Source organism: Eriocheir sinensis, chromosome 4, assembly GCF_024679095.1.
Source record: "Eriocheir sinensis breed Jianghai 21 chromosome 4, ASM2467909v1, whole genome shotgun sequence".
Lineage (NCBI taxonomy): Eukaryota > Metazoa > Arthropoda > Malacostraca > Decapoda > Varunidae > Eriocheir > Eriocheir sinensis.
Genome location: NC_066512.1, coordinates 28,528,262 through 28,551,095, shown reverse-complemented (window position 1 = coordinate 28,551,095; position 22,834 = coordinate 28,528,262). Strand labels below are relative to the sequence as shown.

General features: G+C 43.4%; 2 protein-coding genes across 4 annotated transcripts; both read left to right on the top strand.

The window, feature by feature from the left end:
* Nucleotides 1-684: 684 nt before the first annotated feature.
* LOC126981928 (ATP-dependent RNA helicase DDX54-like) lies at nucleotides 685-11,819 on the top strand. Of its 2 annotated transcripts, none has more exons than XM_050833613.1 (17): nucleotides 685-865; nucleotides 1,910-2,042; nucleotides 2,232-2,309; nucleotides 2,464-2,631; nucleotides 3,370-3,503; nucleotides 3,609-3,830; nucleotides 4,713-4,881; nucleotides 5,529-5,624; nucleotides 6,082-6,196; nucleotides 6,542-6,647; nucleotides 7,267-7,396; nucleotides 7,550-7,756; nucleotides 7,930-8,091; nucleotides 8,812-9,089; nucleotides 9,820-9,958; nucleotides 10,640-10,832; nucleotides 11,312-11,819. In XM_050833613.1, the coding sequence occupies exons 2-17, from the start codon at nucleotides 1,914-1,916 to the stop codon at nucleotides 11,671-11,673; spliced, it is 2,688 nt and encodes an 895-aa protein (XP_050689570.1). In that variant the 5' UTR covers nucleotides 685-865; nucleotides 1,910-1,913; the 3' UTR covers nucleotides 11,674-11,819. The 2 variants fall into 2 exon arrangements, with proteins under 2 accessions (XP_050689570.1, XP_050689560.1); XM_050833603.1 differs by having other exon boundaries at nucleotides 1,903-2,042.
* Nucleotides 11,820-15,238: 3,419 nt separating this feature from the next.
* On the top strand, nucleotides 15,239-20,207 carry LOC126981954 (uncharacterized). 2 transcript variants are annotated; one of them, XM_050833682.1, is made up of 5 exons: nucleotides 15,239-15,452; nucleotides 16,776-17,535; nucleotides 18,212-18,549; nucleotides 19,440-19,551; nucleotides 19,930-20,207. In XM_050833682.1, exons 2-5 carry the CDS (start codon nucleotides 17,368-17,370, stop codon nucleotides 20,110-20,112), a joined length of 801 nt encoding a protein of 266 aa, XP_050689639.1. In that variant the 5' UTR covers nucleotides 15,239-15,452; nucleotides 16,776-17,367; the 3' UTR covers nucleotides 20,113-20,207. The 2 variants fall into 2 exon arrangements, with proteins under 2 accessions (XP_050689639.1, XP_050689636.1); XM_050833679.1 differs by having other exon boundaries at nucleotides 15,239-17,535.
* Nucleotides 20,208-22,834: the final 2,627 nt, after the last annotated feature.

The window sequence follows — 22,834 nt, the reverse complement described above, 5'->3', positions numbered from 1 at the left end:
ACTACTGGAGGGGGCTCCCGTGGTAGAGTCTCGGCCTTACGCTTCGGCAGGATGCCTGGAGCGTATGGGTTCGAGACCTATCCTGTGCCATGGGGGTGGAAATATGGAGGTATTTATACCTCCATGGGTGGAAAGGTGGGCTCTTTCCGACACCCTCAGCCCCATTGTTGGGCCTCCTCCTTGAAAGCATTGGATATCTCTCCCAGGCGTTTGGGGGGTTGCGCGGCATTCTCCGCCTTCCTCCATTGGGGTATATCCTCCCCCCCCAAAAAAAAAGATTACTAGAAGCTGTTCAGAGAAGGACTAAGAAAATAATTTATTAAAGGGGTAAATCTTGAAGAAGAAGAAGACTAGAAGTTGTCCGTGCCATCTTGTGATGTCATATTAACCATCATCTTCATGAAAATTTATCAGCTGCAGTTTTGGTTGGAGACATCACACAGTTTTTGGATGGGACGTATCCTCGTCCAGGTAAGAAATCTGGCAACTTTGCCGGAGTCTGGTCAAACGTAAACACCTCAATACGACGAAGTTGCGGTACGGTTACATGAAAAACCCTTTAAGGATGCTCAGGACTAGAATAAACGTAAAATTAAGTATACGTAAACATGTAAAACATCATAAATTGTAGTTTTAAAAGGAATCTCATATCATTAGACGCTGTGGAGAGGAAAATACCAGGCATTGAGACGGTTCCCTCCGCTCAGCCTTCTTGTCCACACGTGTTGGTGTTTTGGTGCCCGTGATGGTCGGCGTTAAGAGGACGTGGACTCGCCGTTAATTGACGGGGCAAGGAATAACGCTGTGAGGAGGGAAAGACCAAGCAAGAGAATAAGTTAAGCATAGCAAGCCACAGGAAGTCCAGGTAAGAATAGCCAAGGGAGGCGAACATGTGACCGCCCATCATCCCTCAGAGAATGCCTGTCTCCAGTACCTCTTTTTATCCCAATGTACCGCAATACCTTGATGCTTGCCCATGCCACAGCCTCTCCCCCCCTTTTTTTTATCCTAATGTTACCTCAATACCTTGATGCTCGCACTTGGCGCAGTCTCTTTTTCGTTACCTTGATGCCACAGCCTCTCCCCCCTTTTTTTCATCCTAATGTTACCTCAATACCTTGATGCTCGCACTTGCCGCAGCCTTCTTTTCGTTACCTTGATGCTTGCCCTTGCCACAGCCTCCCCCTTTTTTTTGCCAGTCGTTTGATTTATCGATAAAATGCATCAGAATTATTAATAATTACGTGTGTAATGACATTTTACCTCAAATATTGATGTAAACAAAAAACAGTTGTCATCCACGTGAGTCAGGGGGTGTGCGGGACCTTTAAATATAGAGATTTTTCCAAAACTGGCCACGGGTGAACAGTCCTAGCCCACCTGTATCTCTCAGTGGCTTAAACTCATTTTCCATATTTTTTCTTAAAATCTACCAGACGGTCCCCTTAAGCTACTTTCCTGGTGGTGCCAAGGTATTAACTTAATTTAGAAGCAACAAGTTAGAAATTCAGGGTATTATTCCAGAAGTTTGGACGTCACTGTGAAGGACACCTTTGTGCTATATCAAGTACTACTTTGTGCACGTACAACACACTGTTGTATTCTTTTGCTGTTGCGGATCACTAGTTTCATGAGATATTAATTTAATAAAATATGGTCTGGGGGAATATACTGTAGGATATATGTATTACCAGGTTAAGTTAGGTTAGACTTAACTGTTTTTTTACATTTCTAGTTTTATTGATGCATTATATGTGCTGCATCTAGTAGGGATTATATCAGATACGTCTGAATAATATTTACGATCTGGTGGGCACCATGCTTATTTATTTACTGCCAAAGTGACAATAGGTTACTGACTTTTCATGAATGGCTCATTTTAATGATTTTTCGCTGCTACAGTGTAAAGGAGGATGGAGGAGGAGCTTGAGGGCTGGGAGGCCACAGACGCCCCTCTGGATGGCTATGCCTCGGAGGGGGAGCTGGACACCCGTAAACTTATTGCCAAGAAGAACAAGAAGAAAAAGGGTGGGGGCTTTCAGGTAATGTGTTTGATATCAGTTGTGTAAAAATATAACCTTATTTATATGCCTTATAATAATTGCAATATCTTCACACCATTGGCATTGGAATATATTACTGAGTCTTAATTTAAGCATGTTTTCAGTCCTTGAACTTTGTAATGTATACTGTAACAGGGCCCCTTAATTTTACCTTATTCCTTCCTGCAGTCAATGGGGCTTTGTGGTCCTGTACTGCAAGGCGTCTTGAAGAAAGGCTACAAGGTTCCCACGCCCATTCAACGCAAGGTGGGTAACAAACCTCTTGAGTCTATCTATTTATCTGTCTATATTTATTTGTCAATCAATATTTTTAAGTATTTTGACCTTGATATGAATTTTACTTCTAAGTTTTTATCATTATTTTTGAATAGATCATTTGCAATCATTCACTACTCTGCAGACAGTCCCCTTGATCTTGGAGGGAAAGGATGTGGTGGCCATGGCAAGGACAGGGAGCGGCAAAACAGCTTGCTTCCTCATCCCCATGTTTGAGAGGCTGCAGACCCACTCGGCCAAGACAGGGGCCCGGGCGCTCATCCTCTCCCCCACCAGGGAACTCGCTCTGCAGGTGAGTGTGGAGGAAAGAACTGGCATCTCCCTCTTAAGTGGCTTCCTGGCCTATGTATCACTTAAGTTAGACCATGATCTGATGTATTATATAAATGTATAATGAGATTCTAGGTTTAATCTATTTGTCTGTTTATCTCTTTATCTGTACATGTTTATTGATCTATCTTTATCTGTACAATATTTTAAGCTTCATATGTGTTTTACAATTTTCATCATTATTATTATTATTATTATTATTATTATTATTGAGATTTATGACCCCTTGGTGAGCAGACACAGATAAAAAAATAAGACAGTGAGAGGCCTATGTATCAGTTGAGTTAGACAGTTAGAGACAGTTTCCATTAATATATGTGTGTTGTTGGTGGGTTTAGAATGACAAAACGTACTGCAGAGGCATTACGTACTTTGAGGCTATGTAAGTTAGGTTGGTTTTCAATTGGTAAGTTAGATACAAGACAGTTTTTATTGATCTATGTATGTTTAAAGTTAATTTAATATGTTGTTGGTGAGTTTGAAATGATGAAACTTGCTGCAGAGATATTACCTACTCTGAGGCTATGTAAGTCAAGTGAGTTTTCAGTTGGCAAGTACATTTTAACACAATTATCATGTTAAGGATTGCAAGTATAGTGCATAGTGAACTTTTTTGTTAGTCTTTGCTTATTTTGCCTTGAGCTGCCTTCTTTGTTATAAGGGGTAAAAAAATGTAGCCTTTCCTTGTCCGTTCTGCCAGACACTGCGATTCACCAAGGAGATGGGGCGGTTCACAGGCCTGCGGGCAGCTGTGGTGCTGGGCGGGGACAGCCTTGAGGGGCAGTTTGCCGCGATGCACGACAACCCGGACATCATTATTGCCACACCAGGGAGGTTAGTCGTCTCTCCGTCCTTCACTCTCCTTCCTTGAAACAAGTAATGAGTATAATTATTTCCCGCTGTTTGTGTCCTCTATCATGTGTGTGTTTGTGCCCCCAGGCTGATGCACGTGTGTGTGGAAATGAACCTCAAGCTGAGCAGCGTGGAGTATGTGGTGTATGATGAGGCTGACCGGCTCTTTGAGATGGGCTTCCAAGAGCAGCTCACTGAGATCCAGAAACGTCTGCCGGAGACCCGCCAAACCCTCCTGTTCTCGGCCACACTCCCAAAGCTCTTGGTGGAGTTTGCCCGAGCCGGACTGACTGATCCTGTGCTGATAAGGTGAGGCATTGGTTCATCTTTTGACTGAATTAACCCGTCCACTGCTATTGGTCGGCTTTCACCCTCACTGGTAGCCTGGTCTTTCTCTGTCTCTGTGGTGGATAGTGGAGTGTTTCCCATGTGGTATTGGTATGCTGAATATCCCTTCCTGTAGCTTGGTGATGTCCTCTTGTAGGAAATCTGCAGTCAAGGGGTTAAACATCATGATGCAGCAGCAGGTGGGACAGAGGGAAAACATGGGAAGGGAAGCAATTAAAGCCATTCAAAATAAGGATTCAGTTGACAGCTCAATAGTCCTAACAACACAGAAAAGTACAGGTATCAAGACACTTCTCCAAATGACTTTCGGTCACCTCAGCCGAACGCTTTTTGCCGGAGCAGCACTATTGCTTTTTTTTTTTTTTTTTTTTCTTGAGCTGCCTCCTTTTATGTAGTAAAGAAAAGAAACTTTGAATGAGCTAGAAGAAGTGGTGGAGGCAAAGAGTGTACAGCAGTGTGAGTAAAAGCTGGATAAGTATACATATGAAGACTGGACTGCAGGAATGTAGCTCAGGCTCTGTATACCATAGCTCAGGCCATTTATACTGCAATTAGGTCTCCTAGGATCACCTCATTGAACTCTTCCTTTTTTCTAAATCTAAGGTACATTTATGACATTCATGTAGTCATTCATGGGTTATTTTTTGTCTTCTAATCACCATAATGTCAAAAGAGAGATCACCTCATGCAATTTTTTTCATTTTTCTTTGTATCTGGTATACATTAAAGACACTCTTTTAATCATTCTTGTGGATTTTTTTATTTTCATTTTTTTTGCCTCGAGCTGCTTCCCTAGCTGTCACAAAAAGTCAAGGCTTATACATACTTATCCTTGTCCTTCAGGTTAGACACAGAACACGTGCTCTCGGAAAACCTCAAGATGGCATTCTTTAAGTGTAACTCGGAGGACAAGCTTGCCCTCCTCTACCACCTCCTCCAGCACGTCATCAGCGACAAGGAGCAAACTGTCATCTTCGCCGCCACCAAGCACCATGTCGAGTACCTCCATCTGGTGGGTACACACTGAAGAGATGCCCACAAAGCTCATGTGTGGGGGGCAGGTTGATTGGTCTTGTTGATTATATATATACTACTGCAGATAGGTACTGCATTGCTCCATTGTGACATGGTTTTAAAGTCTTGGGTGGGTTCCCTTCCTATATAAGCAGTAAGGGGACACCCACAAAGCTCATAGCTGTAACAGATTGATCAGTCTTGTTGGTGATTATAATATACTTTGGAATTATGACAAGGTTTGCACTCATGGGACAAGCGCTGGTGGGTTCCCTCCTCCTATTTATACACTAAAGGGATCTCCACAAATCTCATGGATCTAACAGGTTGATGATCAGTCTTGTTGATGATTTACTACTAGTGTTGTTCCATTTATGAAAATATTTAAACTCTTGGGAGAGGTGCTGGTGGGTTCCCTTCCCCTATGTACACATTAATAGGGTGATCAGTCTTGCATATTCCTATTAATTTTATTGCTCCAATCTGACAAGGTTTACACACTTTGGACAGGTGCTGGCAGGTTCCCTTCCTCTGTAGACACTAAGGAATGCTTACAAAACTCATAGATCTTACAAGTTGATAAGTCTTGCATATTACTATTCATTTTATTGCTCCATTCTGATGAGGTTTTCACTCTTGGGACAGGCGCTGGACTTGGCTAGCATCCCCAACACCTACTGCTACTCTTCACTGGACCCTGCGGCCAGGAAAATCAACATCGCCAAGTTTCAGACCAAAAAGGTAGGTATAGGCAGTGGCTTGAGTTTATTTGATGTTGTATGGAACCTTTCAAAATGAGGAGGGATAGACAGGTACATAGAGATGCTGTAGTTTCATTCCAGTCTGTTTGTTCGAGCTAAGTGTAAATCTAAAAAGGTAGGATATGGGCAGTGGCCTGAGGTGATTTGATGTTAACTTTCTAAAATTGCTAAGTTTTAAGGAACTAGTCTGTGAGAGCAGATCTTTTGTTTTGTTTTTTTCTATTCTATATTTTTGTTTTTGTTTTCTTGTGTGTATTGAAAACAAGAGCTCAGAATCTTCATCTTTGCAACAGGACAAAGGTCTCTCTCTTCCAACTCTCCACATCCCTCTCTCTACCTGATGTCAGTGTACTTTTCATCCTGCCACAGCAAAGTAATAGTTGTAACTCTTGTCTGATGAAGCTGTGTAACATTGGTTCCCGTTCCTCTGCCTGCAGGTGCGTTGTTTGCTGGTGACAGACGTAGCGGCACGAGGCATTGACATTCCTCTCTTGGACAATGTCATCAACTTCAACTTTCCTGCCAAGCCTAAGCTCTTCGTGCACAGAGTAGGTAAGTCGATGATGCGAGGGAAAGGTATGGTAATTGTGCTCTTTGTGCCCCTGTTGAGTTTGTAGTGTACACCAGACACACACACACACACACGGCCCAGTAGCTCAGGGGTAGAGCATCTGGCTCACAACCAGAAGGACCGGGGTTCGATTCCCCGGCCGGGTGAAGATAAGTTGGGTTTATCTTCTTTCACGTGTAGCCCCTGTTCACCTAGCAGTGAGTAGGTACGCAACGTCAGGCAAGGAGTTGTGACCTTGTTGTCGCGGTGTGTTGTGTGTGAGTGGTCTCAGTCCTACCCAAAGATAAAACAAGAACAGCAATGAAATATTTGGCGTTGTCTTGCAGGCAGAGTGGCCCGGGCTGGCAGGACGGGTGTGGCTTACTCTTTTATAGCCCCTGATGAGGCTTCCTACCTCATGGACCTCCACTTGTTCCTCTCCAAGGAGCTGAGGTGAGTCTCCCCTCCTAGACACTAAGGGATCAGGGCACCCATGTCATTAATTTTTACTTTTTAGGAATTGGTAAGAAACTGGTATTTTCTTAGTCGGCTTATGATGTAGGCAGAAACATAATGGCAGGTTTTAGAACTCTCACACCCTAGAAGAACAAAGACAACTATACCAATATATTTATATGTCACAAGATGAAAATTTAGTAAAACATCTAGAAATCACAGAAAAATGACTTAGGCAGCTTGTGTACGAGGTGGTAATATGGTTTTAGTAGTGAATTTATCATTGTTTTTCTTTAAAAGAACAATAATGTACAGTTCTGTGTAATTATTTTGTCATATGTATAATAATATAGCTCTGTCTTATGTATAATTAAATTTTTCTTATGTATGATAATGTATAATTCTCTTATGTATCGTAGTTAAATCTTTATGTCTATCTATCTATACACCAGGTCGGTATCCCTTGAAATGGGGACACCCTCACAATCACACACATACACAAGCAATGCAGTCACTCATCTTTCTTATGTACAGTATATAATAATGTATAATTCTGTCATGTATAATTAAGTTTGTCTTATAGTATAATAATGTATAACAATCTGCCATTGTCCAGAATTGCTCCTCACCCACCTGATCTGAGCAAGAGGGAGGACTGGAACTACATGTACGGCAGCGTGCCTCAGACGGTCCTGGACAACGAGCTCGAGCAGATCATCTACCTCCACCAGACCTCCGTGGAGCTGGTAAGGAGACGTGTGTGTGTGTGTGTGTGTATGGATATGTTAGTGTTCCTTTACAATATAGAAAAAGAAGGAAGATACATAAATATGGAAAGATACCACAACACAATCATCAAATTTAGAGCCTTGCATTCATCATTTTCTCCACATCTCCAGAGTAACATGAAGGTTGGTATCGCTGGCGCCTACAAGCAGTACGTGAGGTGCCGTCCATCATCGAGCAGTGAGAGCGTGAAGCGCATGAAGGAGAACGAGCGGCTGTGTGTGATTGGCTACCATCCCTTGCTGGTGGAGGGTGCACCAGACCAGGAGGAGCAGCGCCTGGCCTTGCTGCATTCCCTCAGGAACCTCCAGCCTAAAGGGGTAGGTCGGGGCAGAAGCAGTCACAGAATAGGAGTGTGGCCACCTCCATCACAGGTGCCATCTTCTTACCGAAAGAGTCTCGCGAAATTCAAATTGACGATATAACTGCTTTTTTTGTGTCCTAGGTACTTTTTTGGGATCTTTGAGATTATATAAAAAACATCTAATTCCAGACTGTATTTGAAATGATAAAGAACCGCAAGGAGTCAAGCGTCAGGTCCATAACAAGCATGAAGGAAAAACGTGACTTTGATGGCAGGAGAATCGACACTTTCCACAAGAACCTGAAGATGCAGCTGGCAGCCAGGGAGGAGAAGGAGGCCAAGGCTAAGCAGGTATGGTGATGCTGGGGAAGGAAATACCTGATAAAAAGTGAAGGGAGGAAAGAGTGAGTGGACTCATTATACAAAGAGAGAGAGAGAGAGAGAGAGAGAGAGAGAGAGAGAGAGAGAGAGACTAAGGACAGGGACAAGTGGGAAGTATTCTGCAGACTGTTCAGAGGAGCACCAACTTTTCATTTACTTTTTTTAGGCTAAGTTTAGGGGTTTCGGTGGGCATTCTTAGATGCTTCTGCCTCTCACATTAACTCCTTCCAGAGGCCGGAAAGGAGATCAATTGGGTTCTAATGAGTGTTTTCGTCGGTTCATGGCACAGAGGAAGGATCAGTTTACCACAAGGGTCGTTAAACTACCCATGGAAATGCCCAAAACTCCTACGAAAGCCTTGTCAAATGTGTCCTTGGATGCCAAACTGTTTTAATAATACAGCCCTTACTTCTATATGGGTAGTGTGTCCTTCTGGAGGGGGGTTAAGTTACTCAGCTGAGCATTATTTTATCATAGCTCTTTAGGGGAGACTCAACTTTTAAATGAGATTGATTTTTATGCAGGTATATACGATGGGCTACTTTTTACTGTTATTTTATTTACAGGAAAGGAGACAGGCAACTCGAGGGAAAGAATAGAGAGTAAATAATCCCCCCTCCATCTCACACACACTCTTAATAATGGAAAATAATGATGGTGATGTTCATGGTTGTCATTTTCTCTTCACAGGCACAGGAGCAAGTGGAGAGACTAGAACAGAGCACCGAGGATGAAGTACAGAGGACCTTCTTATCCATCGTGGGGCCGAAGGGAACGAGGAAACAAGGAAATGATATTAAACCTGACGCTGCCAACGGTGTCACTCCAAAGGGCAAGAAGAGGAAGGCTGCCGAGGAGAGTGAGAACCAGATTCCCGGCAAGGCGAGGAAGACCAAGGAGATGCAGGACTTCAAGGACAAGGACTTCTACATCCCCTACACCAAGGATAATGTGTTTGCTGAGGATGGGTGAGGAACCAGAGCTGTTTGATGTTTGAGTCAAGTTCATTAATCTGAATTCCACTTGTCACAAAATCCAGATAACCAAATTCCACATGTCAGAAAATCCAGTTACCCAAATTCCACTAGTCAGAAAATCCAGCAAACCAAATACATGCAAACAGTAAATTTGTATCCCCCCAAAAAAAACTGTTTAAATTCTCGACGGCAAGCAATTACATTCCTTCTCTGGCTTGATGATCTGGTCCACTAGAGCAGGGGTTCTTAACCTGGGGTGTGTGCTGCCATAGGGGGGCATTAGTAATTTCCAGCTGGAGCACAAGCCATGGGGAAAAAGAAATTTCTCTGGTATATGTTATTTTCTTAACAAGAGCATGGGCTTATATTGAAAAGCTTATTAAAACATTCAGAAGTATTGCCTTTACTACCTTTAATTTTTGGAATCTTTTGTCTACTAGCCTTACCATTTCCTGTACTTATTGACCTCCCTCCACCTATCCCTCACAACACATGGGGGGACTGATTTGTCCTGTATACTTCTCAGTGAGTCCCATTCTCTGGTCCCTTTCTTTCATGTTGGACACGTTTGATTTTTTGTTCAGCCAATAACTTCTATATATGCAAGGGGGCATGGAGGGAAGGGCCAAGTTCTAGAGAGGCAAGGTAGTAAAAAGCTTAAGATTCCTTACCATAACCTGCCCTTGGAAACACTAACCCCAAACTGCTGCTGCTGCTTCAGGTACTCGCTGGGCAGCAGCTTCCAGAAGGAGGCGGAGATGTCCCAGATGGATCTGGTCCAGGACGACGAGTCGCTGCAGCGGAAGACCACAGCACTGCACAAGTGGGACCGACAGAAGAAGAGATTTGTCGGCACACAGGTCAGCTTTGCCTTCTTATTTTTATTTATTTATTTTTTGAGTAATGGAAGCAGAAAATAAATAAATAAATAAATAAATAGATATAAAAAAAGGTAAGAAAAAAAAAGTGTTAGGTCATGGTCTTTTTTTTTATTATATTTTTACAGTGATGGAAGCAGCTCAAGGGAAGAAGCCTTACTGTCTTACCATCTTACTGAACTTGATAACTTCTGTTCTTATACAACCCCCTAGAACAAGTTTTTAGATATTTTACATACTGTCTTATTATCTTACTGAACTCCATGTCTTCTGTTCCTCTACAAACACCCATAACAGTGTTTTTAAATATCCTACTGCCTTACTTAATTAACTTCCTATCTTCTGTTCCTGTACAAGTTTTTAGATATCTTACTGTCTTACTATCTTACTGAGTTGATTATCTTTAGTTTCTGTCTTCTTCTTCTCATTTAATGTCCTTATTTTCTCTTATGGGGTTGAACAGCCCATGAGTCTCCCCCACACTAGACAATCCTATATTCTGTTCATCTCTACCTAATTTTTACATAGTTTCTTTCCTTCCCTCACTTCCTTTCCTTAAAATCAATCTACTCTTTCCTGATGCACCTCCCTCTCTGTTTTTCATCTCCTTCATATTAAGCTTTTGTTACATACTCTTTCCTTCATGTATCACCCCCATAACAGGTTCAGCAGAAGAGGATCAAGACAGAATCGGGTGTGTGGATTGCTGCCTCCTACAAGACCAACCGATACCAGAAGTGGGTGGAGAAGGGGAAGAGGAAGCTGGTGGAGGACGACAACAGTGATGACGAGGGAGGGGGAGGAGGAGGCGGTAACCAAGGGAAAGGAGCCAAGAATAAAGGAAAGAACTTCACAGGTGAGTGGGAGTTGAGAAGGGAAAATGGAAGATGGTAACAGGGATGTTGAGGAGAGGGACAGACAAGGAACAGGATTTATTATTAATAATCCATATACACTTACCTTCCTTCTGTATTACTTTAGCTTGGCAATCATCTGTACATATATACCTTCCTTCTGTTCTCCAGCTGTGGGTCCGAGGTCATACAACAAGACTCACCCACTGCTAAGGAACAGGAAGGGCCGAAACAAGGCTACTTCTCTATTACTTTTTTTTATCACCAATCTATAGATGTATATACCTTCGTTCCTTCTGTATTCCCTTATCTTAGCAATCTATACATATTTATCTTCCTTCTGTTCTCCAGCTGTGAGGTCATGGTCATACTATAAGGGGACAGGACTGGGGTCCAAACAAAGCTATTTACTCCATAATTTTAGTCCTGTACCAATCTATACATATGCTATTTATCTTCCTTTGTCCTTATATTTTTCCAGCTGTGCGGCCGAGATCTTACAACAAGGCCCATCCGCTGCTAAGGGACAAGAAGGGGCCCAAACGAGGCTACAAGAGGGAACTGAGGACACAGGACGAGATTGTGAAGGAGACCAAGAGGATAGAGACTGAACGGCAGAAGCACATTGAGGGAAGGGTGAAGAACATGATGAAGAGGAAGAAGAAGACACAAGGTGGTGGGGGAGGAGGAGGAGGAGAAGGTGGTGGTGGTGGTGGTGGTGGTTTTAGTGGTAAGAAGCATGGCAACAAAGGGCCTGGAGGGGGGAAGGGCAGGAATCAGATGCCGGCGATGAGAGGGAAAGGGAAAGGGAGGGGAGGAGGCAAGGGGGGTATGAAGTGGTAGTCCTGCACTGGTAGGTTGAGCATGTGTACCATTTAGCCAGTTAGTTAGTTACCCTGTTTGTTTTTCTCTCTTTTTTTTGTTGTTATATTATGAGGAAGAATGAGTGTGCTTGTTAGTGTGTTTGAAAGAGTAAAGTTTGTAATGGTCTCAGTGTTTTCTTTTCCTCTCTATTTTGCTACTTTATCAATCAATATATTTACTTTCTCAGTCAATATATTTACTTTACCTTCATCAATATATTTCTCTTATCAAAATATTTACTTTATCAATATGTTTATCAATATGTTTACTTTATCAGTATATTTACATTCTATCAATGCATTTACTTTATTATTATATTTACCTTCTTTGTCAAAATATTACCTTGTCAGTCAATATATTTACTGTATCAATATACTTTCATCAGTATATTTACTTTATCAATATATATACTTTATCAGTATATATACTTTAATGATACATTTACTTTACTTTCATAAATATAATTACTTTATCAATATATTTACTTTTTATCTATCTATATTTACTTTCATCGATATATTACCTCTACCATTATATTTACTTTATCAATATATTTACTTTATCAATATGTATACTTACTAATTATCTAACAATATATTTACTTTATCAATATATCAACTTCCATCAATATATTTACTTCAATCAATTTATTTACTTCCATCAATATATTTACTTTTTCAATCAATATATTTACTTCTCAATATATTTCATCAATATCTTTACTTCTATCAATATATTTACTTTTTCAATCAATATATTTACTTCTATTAATATATTTACTTTATCAATACATATACTTCCATCAATATGTTAACTTTATCAATATATTTACATCATTCAGTATGTTCACCTTTCTATCTGCATTTTTCTGTTTATCTATTCATCTAATGTTGTCATTTTCTTGTTCTTTTTCTTCTTCCTTTTCTTCTTTTTCTTCTTCTTTTATAGTCTGTATATGTTTTTTTATTTATACATGTTGGTCTGTCATTTATCTATGTTTTATAATTATAATAGTTATTATCCATAAATCTTTATATGTGTCTATGTATCTATTTATCTCTGGGTCTGTCAATCTCATCCATCTGTCTATAATTACTTTCTATTCTATTGTTTTCTATTTATTTATAAAATTTCTGTATAAATTTTTTCTATATCTTTAATTTCTATCTATCTGAAATTTTTATCTAAAATTTGTCTTATTTGATATTTATATCTATCTAAAATTTCCATATATGTAAAATTTCTATTTATCTATATTTCTATCTATAAAATTTCTATATTTAAAATTTCTATCAAATTTCTATCTAAAATTTGTGGTGTGGGCGTTTACAGGAGTAGTTCAATGATCCTGGTGGTAGTTTGACCCTTCCTCTGTACCATGAACCTAAAAGAACACTCACGAGAACCCAATTAATCTCCACTTCGAAAATAATTGATCTGAGAGGTGGAAACGTCTGTTAATGTCGATCTGAAACTTCTCACCCCCACACACCCTGGAGGCGGGACACAACCCAGTACCGACACCCGGAGGTTTTAGGGGCATTACGAAGTAGGTGTGTTGTTGGGATGCTGAGAGGGACCAGAAAAACGTGACATTGTGCTCTCGTCTCTCGCTCACTGACGAAGAGACTTGTTAGAAAATATAAACCGAGTAGGAACAAACTGAAGAGAGAGAGAGAGAGAGAGAATGAACAGCAACAGATGGCCCATTGTGACCTACTGACAAACAGACGAACGGTTGGTCAGACACACTTGAGTTCTCTTCTTCCTCCTCCACCACCACCACCTCCTCTTCTGTTGTGTTTTTACATTCCACGTGACGGGATTATTATTTGATTAATTTGCTTGTTTGTATGTGTGGCTGAGTACGAGGGTTGCTAATTGGTCTGTGTGTGTGTGTGTGTGTGTGTGCGCGCGGTGATGAGAGCAATAAGAATAAAATAATGATACTACTAAAACTACTACCATTACTACTACTACTACTACTACTACTTGTATTACTGTTACTATTACTACTACTACTACTACCACTACTACTACTACTACTACTACTTATACTACTATCACTACTTCTACCAATAAAGACCAACCCCGTCCCAATGAGGTAGTTGCTAGCGTAGTAGCAAGCGTCCACCATCGGCACACAACACCGTGCAATTAACAGGATGTAATTGACGGGTCTGTAAAGTGGAGCAGTCGGCCCCGCCCCCCACACGCGACGCCTCAGGGACGGGTGGAGGCGAGCGGGGATTCGGTCCGTAGTCACAGCTGACGCGGGGAATAACCAGAGTATTAGTTACTATATCACGTGTCTGCCTTGTAATAACGGGCAGACTCGTTCATGGATGGTTACAATGGACATATATTTATTTAGGGAGTATTCACCACAGCCGCGCGTTGCCTCGGTGCTCATCTTCGTAACATTTCCGTACATTCTATCAATCAATTAATTAATCAATATAATCAGTTACTCTTTTGGGGCCTGTAGCCACAAAGATTTTCACTTGTATGCATTAATGTATTACAATGTGACAAATAAATTATCTTAAGTGCCGTCGGCGCAGTAACGGTTTGCGCCATGCCTTGGGGCGCGGTAACGGTGTGTAACGCGTCTTCATCTAAGTGCTGTTAGGTGTTTGGCTGGGGCTATCACGGAGGGATTGAGGGTGAGGAATGGTGGGTGGACGGGAAGGGTGGGGAGGGGAGGGAAGATTGGATGGAACAGTTGCTTCTTATGAGTGTGTGTGTGTGTGTGTGTGTGAGAGAGAGAGGGGAGAACAAGGAAGGGCAACCTATGCCATACAACTACACTACGTACATTACTTCATCTGGATTTGTAACGCGTCTTCATCTGAGTTGTTAGGTGTTTGGCTGATGTAATCACGGGGGGTTGATGACGAAAATTGATGGGTGGAGGGGAAGGGAGGAAGAGGAAGAAGGTGGAGAGAAGAGTGTAAGAAACAGCTACTTCCTGAAAGTGCTTAGGAATCACCTCACGACTCCTAAGCCATGTGGTGGAGGACTCGAAGTGAAGGGGGATAAGGAGGAGATGGATGAAGAAAGGGTTAGAAGTAGAAGGAAGAGGAGGGAACATTCACAGGAGGAGGAGGAGAGGAAACGAGGGGGGGTTAGAACATAGGAGAGAGAAAGGGTTAGGAGTAGGAACAAGCAGGAGTAGAAGAAGGAGGAGAAGGAGAGTGAAATATATAGAAGGAGAGAAGGTGTAACATGCAGAGAAGGAATAGAAGGTAAAATAAGGAGAGGAAAAATAGAGGAGGGAGAAATGCTTTGGAGTAGGAAGAGGAGGAGGAATAGAAAAAGGAGGAGGAGGTGAGAGAAAGATTTAGGAGAGAAGATATAACATGCAGAGGAGAAGGAATAGAACAGAGGAGGAAGAAGGCCTGGAAATGGAAGAGAGAGGAGAAGGGAACATGCAGGAGGAGAAATAATCGGAAGAAGGTAAAGATCAGAGGAGGGAGAAAAACTTAGGAAGAGGAAGGAGAGGAAACATCACAGGTGGGGGAGGAGGAGGAGGGGAAGTAAAGAGAAGAGAGAGACCAACAGCAGGGGGGTGGCTCGGGGTCTAGGTCTAGGAAAGCTCAAGCTCGTCAGTCTCTCTTCCTCCGGCCAAACCTAAGCACGTGCGTGTAGTCACCGTCTGTTTATTTACTACCGAGCGACCCTTGTGAGCCCCGCCGACCAGCTGACCACACCCCATCCACCCGCTTACTCAGTCAACATTACGAGAGCCCTTTAGAGTATGTATGTAGGCCGAGTGGTGTAGTAGTTAAGTGAACCGAGTGACTTTACTACAACAACGGCGTCTCAGGAAACAGTGCTGCAATAACGAGAGAGTTAACCAATAGAAAAAGAATTAAGCTCTGGATGGAAAAGAGGACTGTATGTATGGAGGCCGAGTGATATAGTGCTGGTAGTAGCAGTTAGGTGACCCGAGTGACTTTACTACCGAATACTTAGACTTTAGAGAATAATGCAGTGATACGATAACAAAGAAGTTAAATAATGGAAAAAAAGGAAGATTTGGATTGGAAAAAAGATTGTATATATACGTAAGCCAAGCAGTAGTATTAGTTAAAAATCGAGGGACTTTATTAACGCCACGAAGACTTAGAGAATAATGCAGTGATACGATGCCAAAGAAGTTAACCAATGGGAAAAAAACGGAAGATTTGGATTGGAAAAAAGATTGTATATATACGTAGGCCAAGCAGTAGTATTAGTTAAAAATCGAGGGACTTTATTACCGCCACGAAGACTTAGAGAATAATGCAGTGATACGATACCAAGGAAGTTAACTAATTGATAAAAGGAAGACTTGAATTGGAGTTACGTAGTGGTAGTAGAAGTAGTAGGAGAATAAAGAACATAAAGAAAGAAGGAAAGTGACAGAAAGAGAAGGAAGAAAAGATGAGGAATATGGTTCAAAAGCAGAAGAAGAGATAAAGGGGAAAGAGGAGAATGAAGAAGAGTATAAGGAAACGAGAATAAGACACATAAGCGAGGAAGTCAAGTAACAGAAAAACAGGAATACTTAGATTGAAAATAAAAAAAGACTATATGTATGTAGTGGTGGTGGTATTAGCAGTGAATCGAGTGACCTTGCTACAGCCACGAAGATTAAAAATGCAATGATACAATGCGAAAAAGTTATAACGTGTAGAAAAAAGGAAGATTTGGATTAAAAAAAAGCCTTGAGGGTGAATGAAAGTGAGACGCTATGGAGACGTGGGAAAAAGAGAAGTGCTGTGGAGCTTAATTAAACACCTACAGTACTCTCCAATTCTCTAGTTTTCATAATTTTCTCCAACTTTCTCTAATGCGATAACCAATTTATTCGTTGACTTTTCTCTAATTGTGGTTTTCCTTTTAATTAATGTGCATTGATACTTTTTTTAGGAGCAGCAAGTAGCGGGCTTTTTTTTATATTATTGCTTCCTTTTTTTGTGTGCCCTTGAGCTGTCTCCTATGTTGTAAAAAAAAAAAAAACCCTTTCATCTTTCTCCCTAATCGCATGACCCTATCCCCTCCTCCCCCTCCATCCCGACTGTTCATTCTACAAGATTCAGATAAAAACAAACAGACAGAATAAAACACATTGATCTGCGCTCGACAAGGCCTTCGTGATGTAGCCAGAACATTTAAGAACTGTGTAAGACAAAAAGAAGAAGAAAATAAAGCTCTTCATACACACATTAAAAGGGAAATCGGAAGGAAACAGAGAAGAAACATTGATCCGAGTTTGACAAGGCCTTCGTCATGTAGCAAGACTCCTTAAAATCCTTCACCGAGGGACGCTGTACACGGCTACCTCCTCCTACTCCTCCTCCTCTTCCTCCTCCTCCTTCACATCTTATTACTCCTTCACCTCCATCACCTCCTTTCCTTCTCCAAGTCCTTCACCTCCTCCTCCTCCTTCACCTTCACCTACTTTCCTCTTACATCAACCCCTTCACCTCCTCCTCCTCCTCCCCCTCCTCCTCCTCCTCCCGCTCTTCCTCCTTCACCTTCATCTCCTCCTCCTCCTCCTCCTCCTCCCGCTCTTCCTCCTTCACCTTCATCTTCACCTCCTCCTCCTTTCCTCCTTCATCTTCACTTCCTCCTCCTTTCCTCCTTCATCTTCACCTCCTTTCTTTTTCCTCCTCCGCCTCCGTCATGGCCGCCGGGTGGGAGGGGGATAGCAGCCTGCTCGTGAGGGTGTCCGGGGTGGTGAGGTTCTGCTGCCCCTCCCCCGTCACCTCGCTCCTCGCCCCGCCGCCGCAGCAACCCCCAGGCGACGCTGTGATACCCGGGGGCTCGCGTCGGTCAGAGGACCCAAGTGCGGTAAGTTTTGCTACGGTTATTGTTGTTATTATTGTTATTATTATCGTCTGTTATCACCAGTGAAAGTGTGTATAGTCATCGGCGTACGAGCCGGGGGGACAGATTTTTCGGGCAGAGTTGCCATCCCGCCCCGACAGTTGAGTCAGGGTCAGCATCCCAGTCCCATCCCGACAGTTGAGTCAGGGTCAGCATCCCACCCCGACAGCTGAGTCAGGGTCAGCATCCCAGTCCCACCCCGACAGTTGAGTCAGGGTCTCAGCATCCCACCCCGACAGTTCAGTCAGGGTCAGCATCCCACCCCGACAGTTGAGTCACGGTCAGCATCCCACCCCGACAGTTCAGTCAGGGTCAGCATCCCATCCCGACAGTTGAGTCAGGGTCAGCATCCCACCCCGACAGTTAAGTCAGGGTTAGCATCCCACCCCGACAATTAGGTCAGGGTCAGCATCCCACCCCGACAGTTGAGTCAGGGTCAGCATCCCACCCCGACAGTTGAGTCAGGGTCAGCATCCCACCCCGACAATTAGGTCAGGGTCAGCATCCCACCCCAACAGTTGAGTCAGGGTCAGCATCCCACCCCGACAGTTGAGTTAGGGTCAGCATCCCACCCCGACAATTAGGTCAGGGTCTCTGCTCTTCTCTGTGAGGGAGTGACGGTGTCTTGCTATCCTCACAGGGGAGCGGCCGCTACACCATCCTGCCCACCATCTCCGTCGTGCCGCCCTGGGATGACCCTGTCCACCACCCCTACCACCACCACCACCAGTCCATCCTCGACCCCGCCCACCACAACCACCTCCACAGCCTCGCGTATGACCAGGGTCTGAGCGATAGTAACACGGTCCTACGCGTGATTGCCCCCTCGCCCGTCCTGCCGCCGTCTCTCAACACCACCAGCGTCTCCACTTCTCGTCCTTCGTGGGTGGAGGACGCGGCTCTCAACGCCACGCACCGCTTCTACAACGTGTTGAGGGCGGTGCTGCACGGCGGGGAGGAGCAGCATCCTTCGCTCAGGTGGGTGCGGAGTCACAGCAAGGATGACTTAAAGGTGATTCTTATGTGATTCTTAAGTCGGTATTCTCTGACGCTCTCACTCCTCACATCAACTATTTCCAAACGCCGAAAATGAGATCAGTCAGGTTCTAATGGGTATTTTTATATGTTCATTGTGTAGAAGAAGGGTCAAACTACCAACAGGGTCATTAAACTACCCCTAGAAAAGCCTAGATCTCCTACGAAAGCCTTGTCAAATGTGTGTTTCTTTAGGTTCACGGTACAGAAGAAGGCTCAGACTACCACCAGGGTCATTAAACTACCCTAAGCCTTGTCAAATGTGTGTTTCTTTAGGTTCACGGTACAGAAGAAGGCTCAGACTACCACCACGGTCATTAAACTACCCCTGGAAAGGCCTAAACCTCCTACGAAAGCCTTGTCAGTTATAACTACTATGGCTCCGAAATGTTTAAGAATATGACCCTTATGTTCTTGTGTATGAGGGATTCTTATGTTCTAATGTTCTTATGTATGATCATAGTTTTGGTGCCTTGGTTCGGATCCATACACCCCGGGAACTTACTTGTATAGGTTCTTTCCCTTACCTTCCCCTCCCTCCCTTACACACACGCCCAACCCAGCTATTCCTCCCCATCTCCCCAACCTTCCTTCCTCCAATCCTTCTCCCCCCTCCCCCCTCATCTCTTTAAATACATAGAAGGATTATTGAGGGTTACAAGTCCTTACTCTCACATTCCCACAGGTATGCGAGCAATGTTTTTTTTATACTTTTTACTGTAGTAGAGGTAGTAGTAGTAGTAGTAGTAGTAGTAGTTGTTGTTGTTGTAATAGTAGTAGTAGCAGCAGCAGCAGCAGTAGTAGCAGCTGTCCTAACACACACACTCCTGCAGGGGGGAGGCGCGGCGCGGCGTGGAGGTGTCTTCGGAGGAGTCGCCGCCGCTGCTGAGTGTTGACGCCGCCGCCCCCGCCGCCCTGGACCCCGCCATTCCGCCGCTCATACAGGTACGGCGTGTGTGTGTGTGTGTGTGTGTGTGTGTGTGTGTGTGTGTGTCGGTTGGGGTAAATTGTTTGTTGGTGGTACGGGTTGCTGTAGGGGTGTGTTAGTGGTGAGGCTGGGGTAATAGTAATAGTAGTCGAGACCTCCAAGCTATGGAGCCCTCCATTATTATGTGTCGGGTAAATAAAAATGGGTGGAGGTATCTTTTATGTTGTAGTAGTAGTAGTAGTAACAGCAGTAGTAGTAGTAGTAGTAGTAGTAGTAGTAGTAATGGTAGCAGTAGGAGGAGGACAAGGAGTAGAACGGCAGCAGTAGTAGCAGTATTAAGTGGGTGGTAGGCGTGGCTGAGGTGTGACAGGTGTGTGATAGGTGTGCCGTTGCAGGTGTGCGCGGGGCTGGCGGTGGTGGTGGTGGTGATGGTGCTGCTCTTCCACTGGCACCACATTCGCCACGAGTGCCTCAGGGAGCGCCGCGCCCTACGCCGCCTGGCCCGACGGTACCGCGACCAACGCGACGACGACGACCACGACCTCGAGAAGAACGACACCTCGGACGTGACGCTGTGACGCACGACTCTCGCTCTTTGTCTTTCTTTATGAAGTGTAGAGTGTAGCAGACGCGGCGCACAAGCAAGAGGTCCCAGGTTCGATTCCCTTCAGCACCTCAGCCCGCTCAGATTGTGACGTCAGCAAATATCGGAGGGGAAGGGAAGAGAAAGAAAACGCATATGAAAAAAAGAAGTGGAGAGAGAGAGAGAGAGAGAGAGAGAGAGAGAGAGAGAGAGAGAGAGAGAGAGAGAGAGAGAGAGAGAGAGAGAGAGAGAGAGAGAGAGAGAGAGAGAGAGAGAGATCAAGGTATATCTATCTTTTCATCTGTCTATCGACACTAATCCCGTTCTCTGTAATGTACTAAATGTAGTTTTAATAAAATAAAAGATAATGATCGTAGTCACTGATTGAGTTGTGTGTGGTAGCCCGTTAGAGTTGTAGCAGTAGTAGTAGTAGTAGTACATAAGAACATAAGAACATAAGAACATAGGGAGACTGCAAGAGCCCGAATGACCTACACACGGCAGCTCCAGATTCCCCCCACTACCACCTGTCATCCTCGTCCATGTAGCTATCAAGTCTACTCTTAAAACAAGCTATCGTCCCTGCACTCACTATGTGATTGCTTGGTCTATTCCATTCCCCCACCACCCTATTACTAACCCAATGCCTGCCTATTTCCCTCCTAAATCTATACTTTTCTAATTTAAATCCATTACTGCATGTTCTATCCTGCTGGCTAATTCTCAGTACTTTACTTATATCGCCTTTGTTGTAACCCTTGACACATTTGAATACTTTTTTCAGATCTTCCCGCACTCTTCGTCTTTCTAGTGAATGTAAGTTGAGATGTTTCAGCCTATCTTGATATGGGAGTTTCCTCAGTCTCTTAATCATCTTGGTCATCCTCCTCTGAACTGATTCTAGCAAGTTGATGTCCATTCTGTAGTGTGGGCACCAAAACTGGACAGCATAATCTAAGTGTGGCCTAACTAACGCTAAATAGAGTCTGAGGATGACCTTTGCACTTTTGTTGGTTACCGTCTTGTTAATAAAGCCTAATACCCTGTTAGCCCTATTCCTCGCACTAATACATTGCTTCCTTAGTTTTAGGTCAGAGTTCACTAACACTCCCAAATCCCTTTCACACTCTGCTCTACCTATCCCTTGGGAGTCCAAACTATACCCGTGTAATGGGTTGCGTGTTCCCACACTTAGTACGCTACACTTGGTGATGTTAAAATTCATCTGCCATTTCTCTGACCAAGCTGACAGTTTGTTGAGATCCTCCTGTTGTGCTCTAGCATCCTCCCCTGTCCTAATAGTGCGTCCTATTTTGGTGTCATCCACAAATTTACCTATGTCACTAGTTATCCCATTGTCTATGTCATTGATGTAGATAATGAATAAAAGCGGGCCTAAAACTGAACCTTGAGGAACCCCACTGGTAACATTACCCCATTCGGATTTTTTACCGTTAATGATAACCCTTTGTTTCTTGTCGCTAATCCACGCCCTAATCCAATAATAAACCTTCCCTCCTATTCCATGAGCCCTGACTTTATTTAACAGTCTCTGGTGAGGTACCTTATCGAAGGCCTTACTAAAATCAAGATAAACTACATCGTAACTCTCATCATTGTCAGCTGCCTCGTATACTCTATTGTAAAAGGATAAAAGATTAGTAAGGCACGACTTTAAACCCATACTGTGAGTCGTGAATTAAATTATGTCTGGTCCCCAATACTATCTGCTATTATTGACTCAAGCATTGTACCTATAACTGACGTCAAATTAATCGGCCTATAGTTTTGCATAGAAGATTTGTCTCCCTTCTTAAATATTGATGTGTGACTCTTCCTTTGCCCTTGATGCCCCCTGGTGCTGCTCTTGAACGAAGTTACTGAAGTTAGGGTGATTGAAGACCGTGGGTAATCTTCTGCCACTCGGCGTTGGTTTGAAAAGTCAGCGTGTTTCATGGGACTCGAACCTTGGTCCACGGGCTCACCACCCCCGCACGCTGACCATTCGGCCACCACCTCAATCCCTATTTTAATTACGCCCTAATTATGGTGTCCTTGAAACCGGGCTATTTGTTTTTAATTACACCAAAAGACAGGTCAGTTAAAAGTATGAAAATTTATGCTATGCGTGCATGATGCTTTGATATTTTCTGTCTTGGCGTCGTCTGCGTGCAATTTTCAGCTTCATATTACCCTGCGATAAGATGATATTTAATATGCTTTGGGCCGAGCCAGAGGGGAGTAGCGTGCTGCATTCCGTCAATGAAAGTCTGTAGATTTTGATTTGTAGAGCGCGTTGGGTTAGATAACTCATTTTTTATAATTTTTATTATAGGGGGAAAGGACTCATTGATGCTAGACTACACTCTTCGGTTGGCTTCCAAGCAGAGTATTCTAGTAAGTTAGAAGCTCTCGTGACTCGAATCTTTATCAAGCATCGACGTCATGTACTCGTGCTGTGTTTGTTAGAAGTGTGAGGCTGTACTACATGGTTGGGCTCCGAGCAGGATCCTCCTTCATTATTAGTTTGGCAAGGTTTAAGAAGCTTCTCTGACCTGAATCTCTATCAAGGAAGCATCGACGTCATGTACTCGTGTTGTGTGTCCGTAAGTAGTGTGAAGCTGTGCTATATGGCTGGGCTCCTCGCGGGTTCCTCCTACATTGTTAGTTTGACAAGATGTTGGAACCTCTCGTGACCCGGATCTTTATCAAGGGAA

What these genes read in the sequence shown, in the direction of transcription:
- LOC126981928 (XM_050833613.1), top strand. Translation starts at nt 1,914, where the DNA reads ATGGAGGAGGAGCTTGAGGGCTGGGAGGCCACAGACGCCCCTCTGGAT. An exon ending in CCAAGTTTCAGACCAAAAAG is followed by an intron (nt 5,625 to 6,081) that starts GTAGGTATAGGC and finishes CTCTGCCTGCAG; the next exon opens with GTGCGTTGTTTGCTGGTGAC. An exon ending in AGGAGGCCAAGGCTAAGCAG is followed by an intron (nt 8,092 to 8,811) that starts GTATGGTGATGC and finishes TTCTCTTCACAG; the next exon opens with GCACAGGAGCAAGTGGAGAG.
- LOC126981954 (XM_050833682.1), top strand. Translation starts at nt 17,368, where the DNA reads ATGGCCGCCGGGTGGGAGGGGGATAGCAGCCTGCTCGTGAGGGTGTCC. An exon ending in GAGCAGCATCCTTCGCTCAG is followed by an intron (nt 18,550 to 19,439) that starts GTGGGTGCGGAG and finishes ACACTCCTGCAG; the next exon opens with GGGGGAGGCGCGGCGCGGCG. An exon ending in CCATTCCGCCGCTCATACAG is followed by an intron (nt 19,552 to 19,929) that starts GTACGGCGTGTG and finishes GTGCCGTTGCAG; the next exon opens with GTGTGCGCGGGGCTGGCGGT.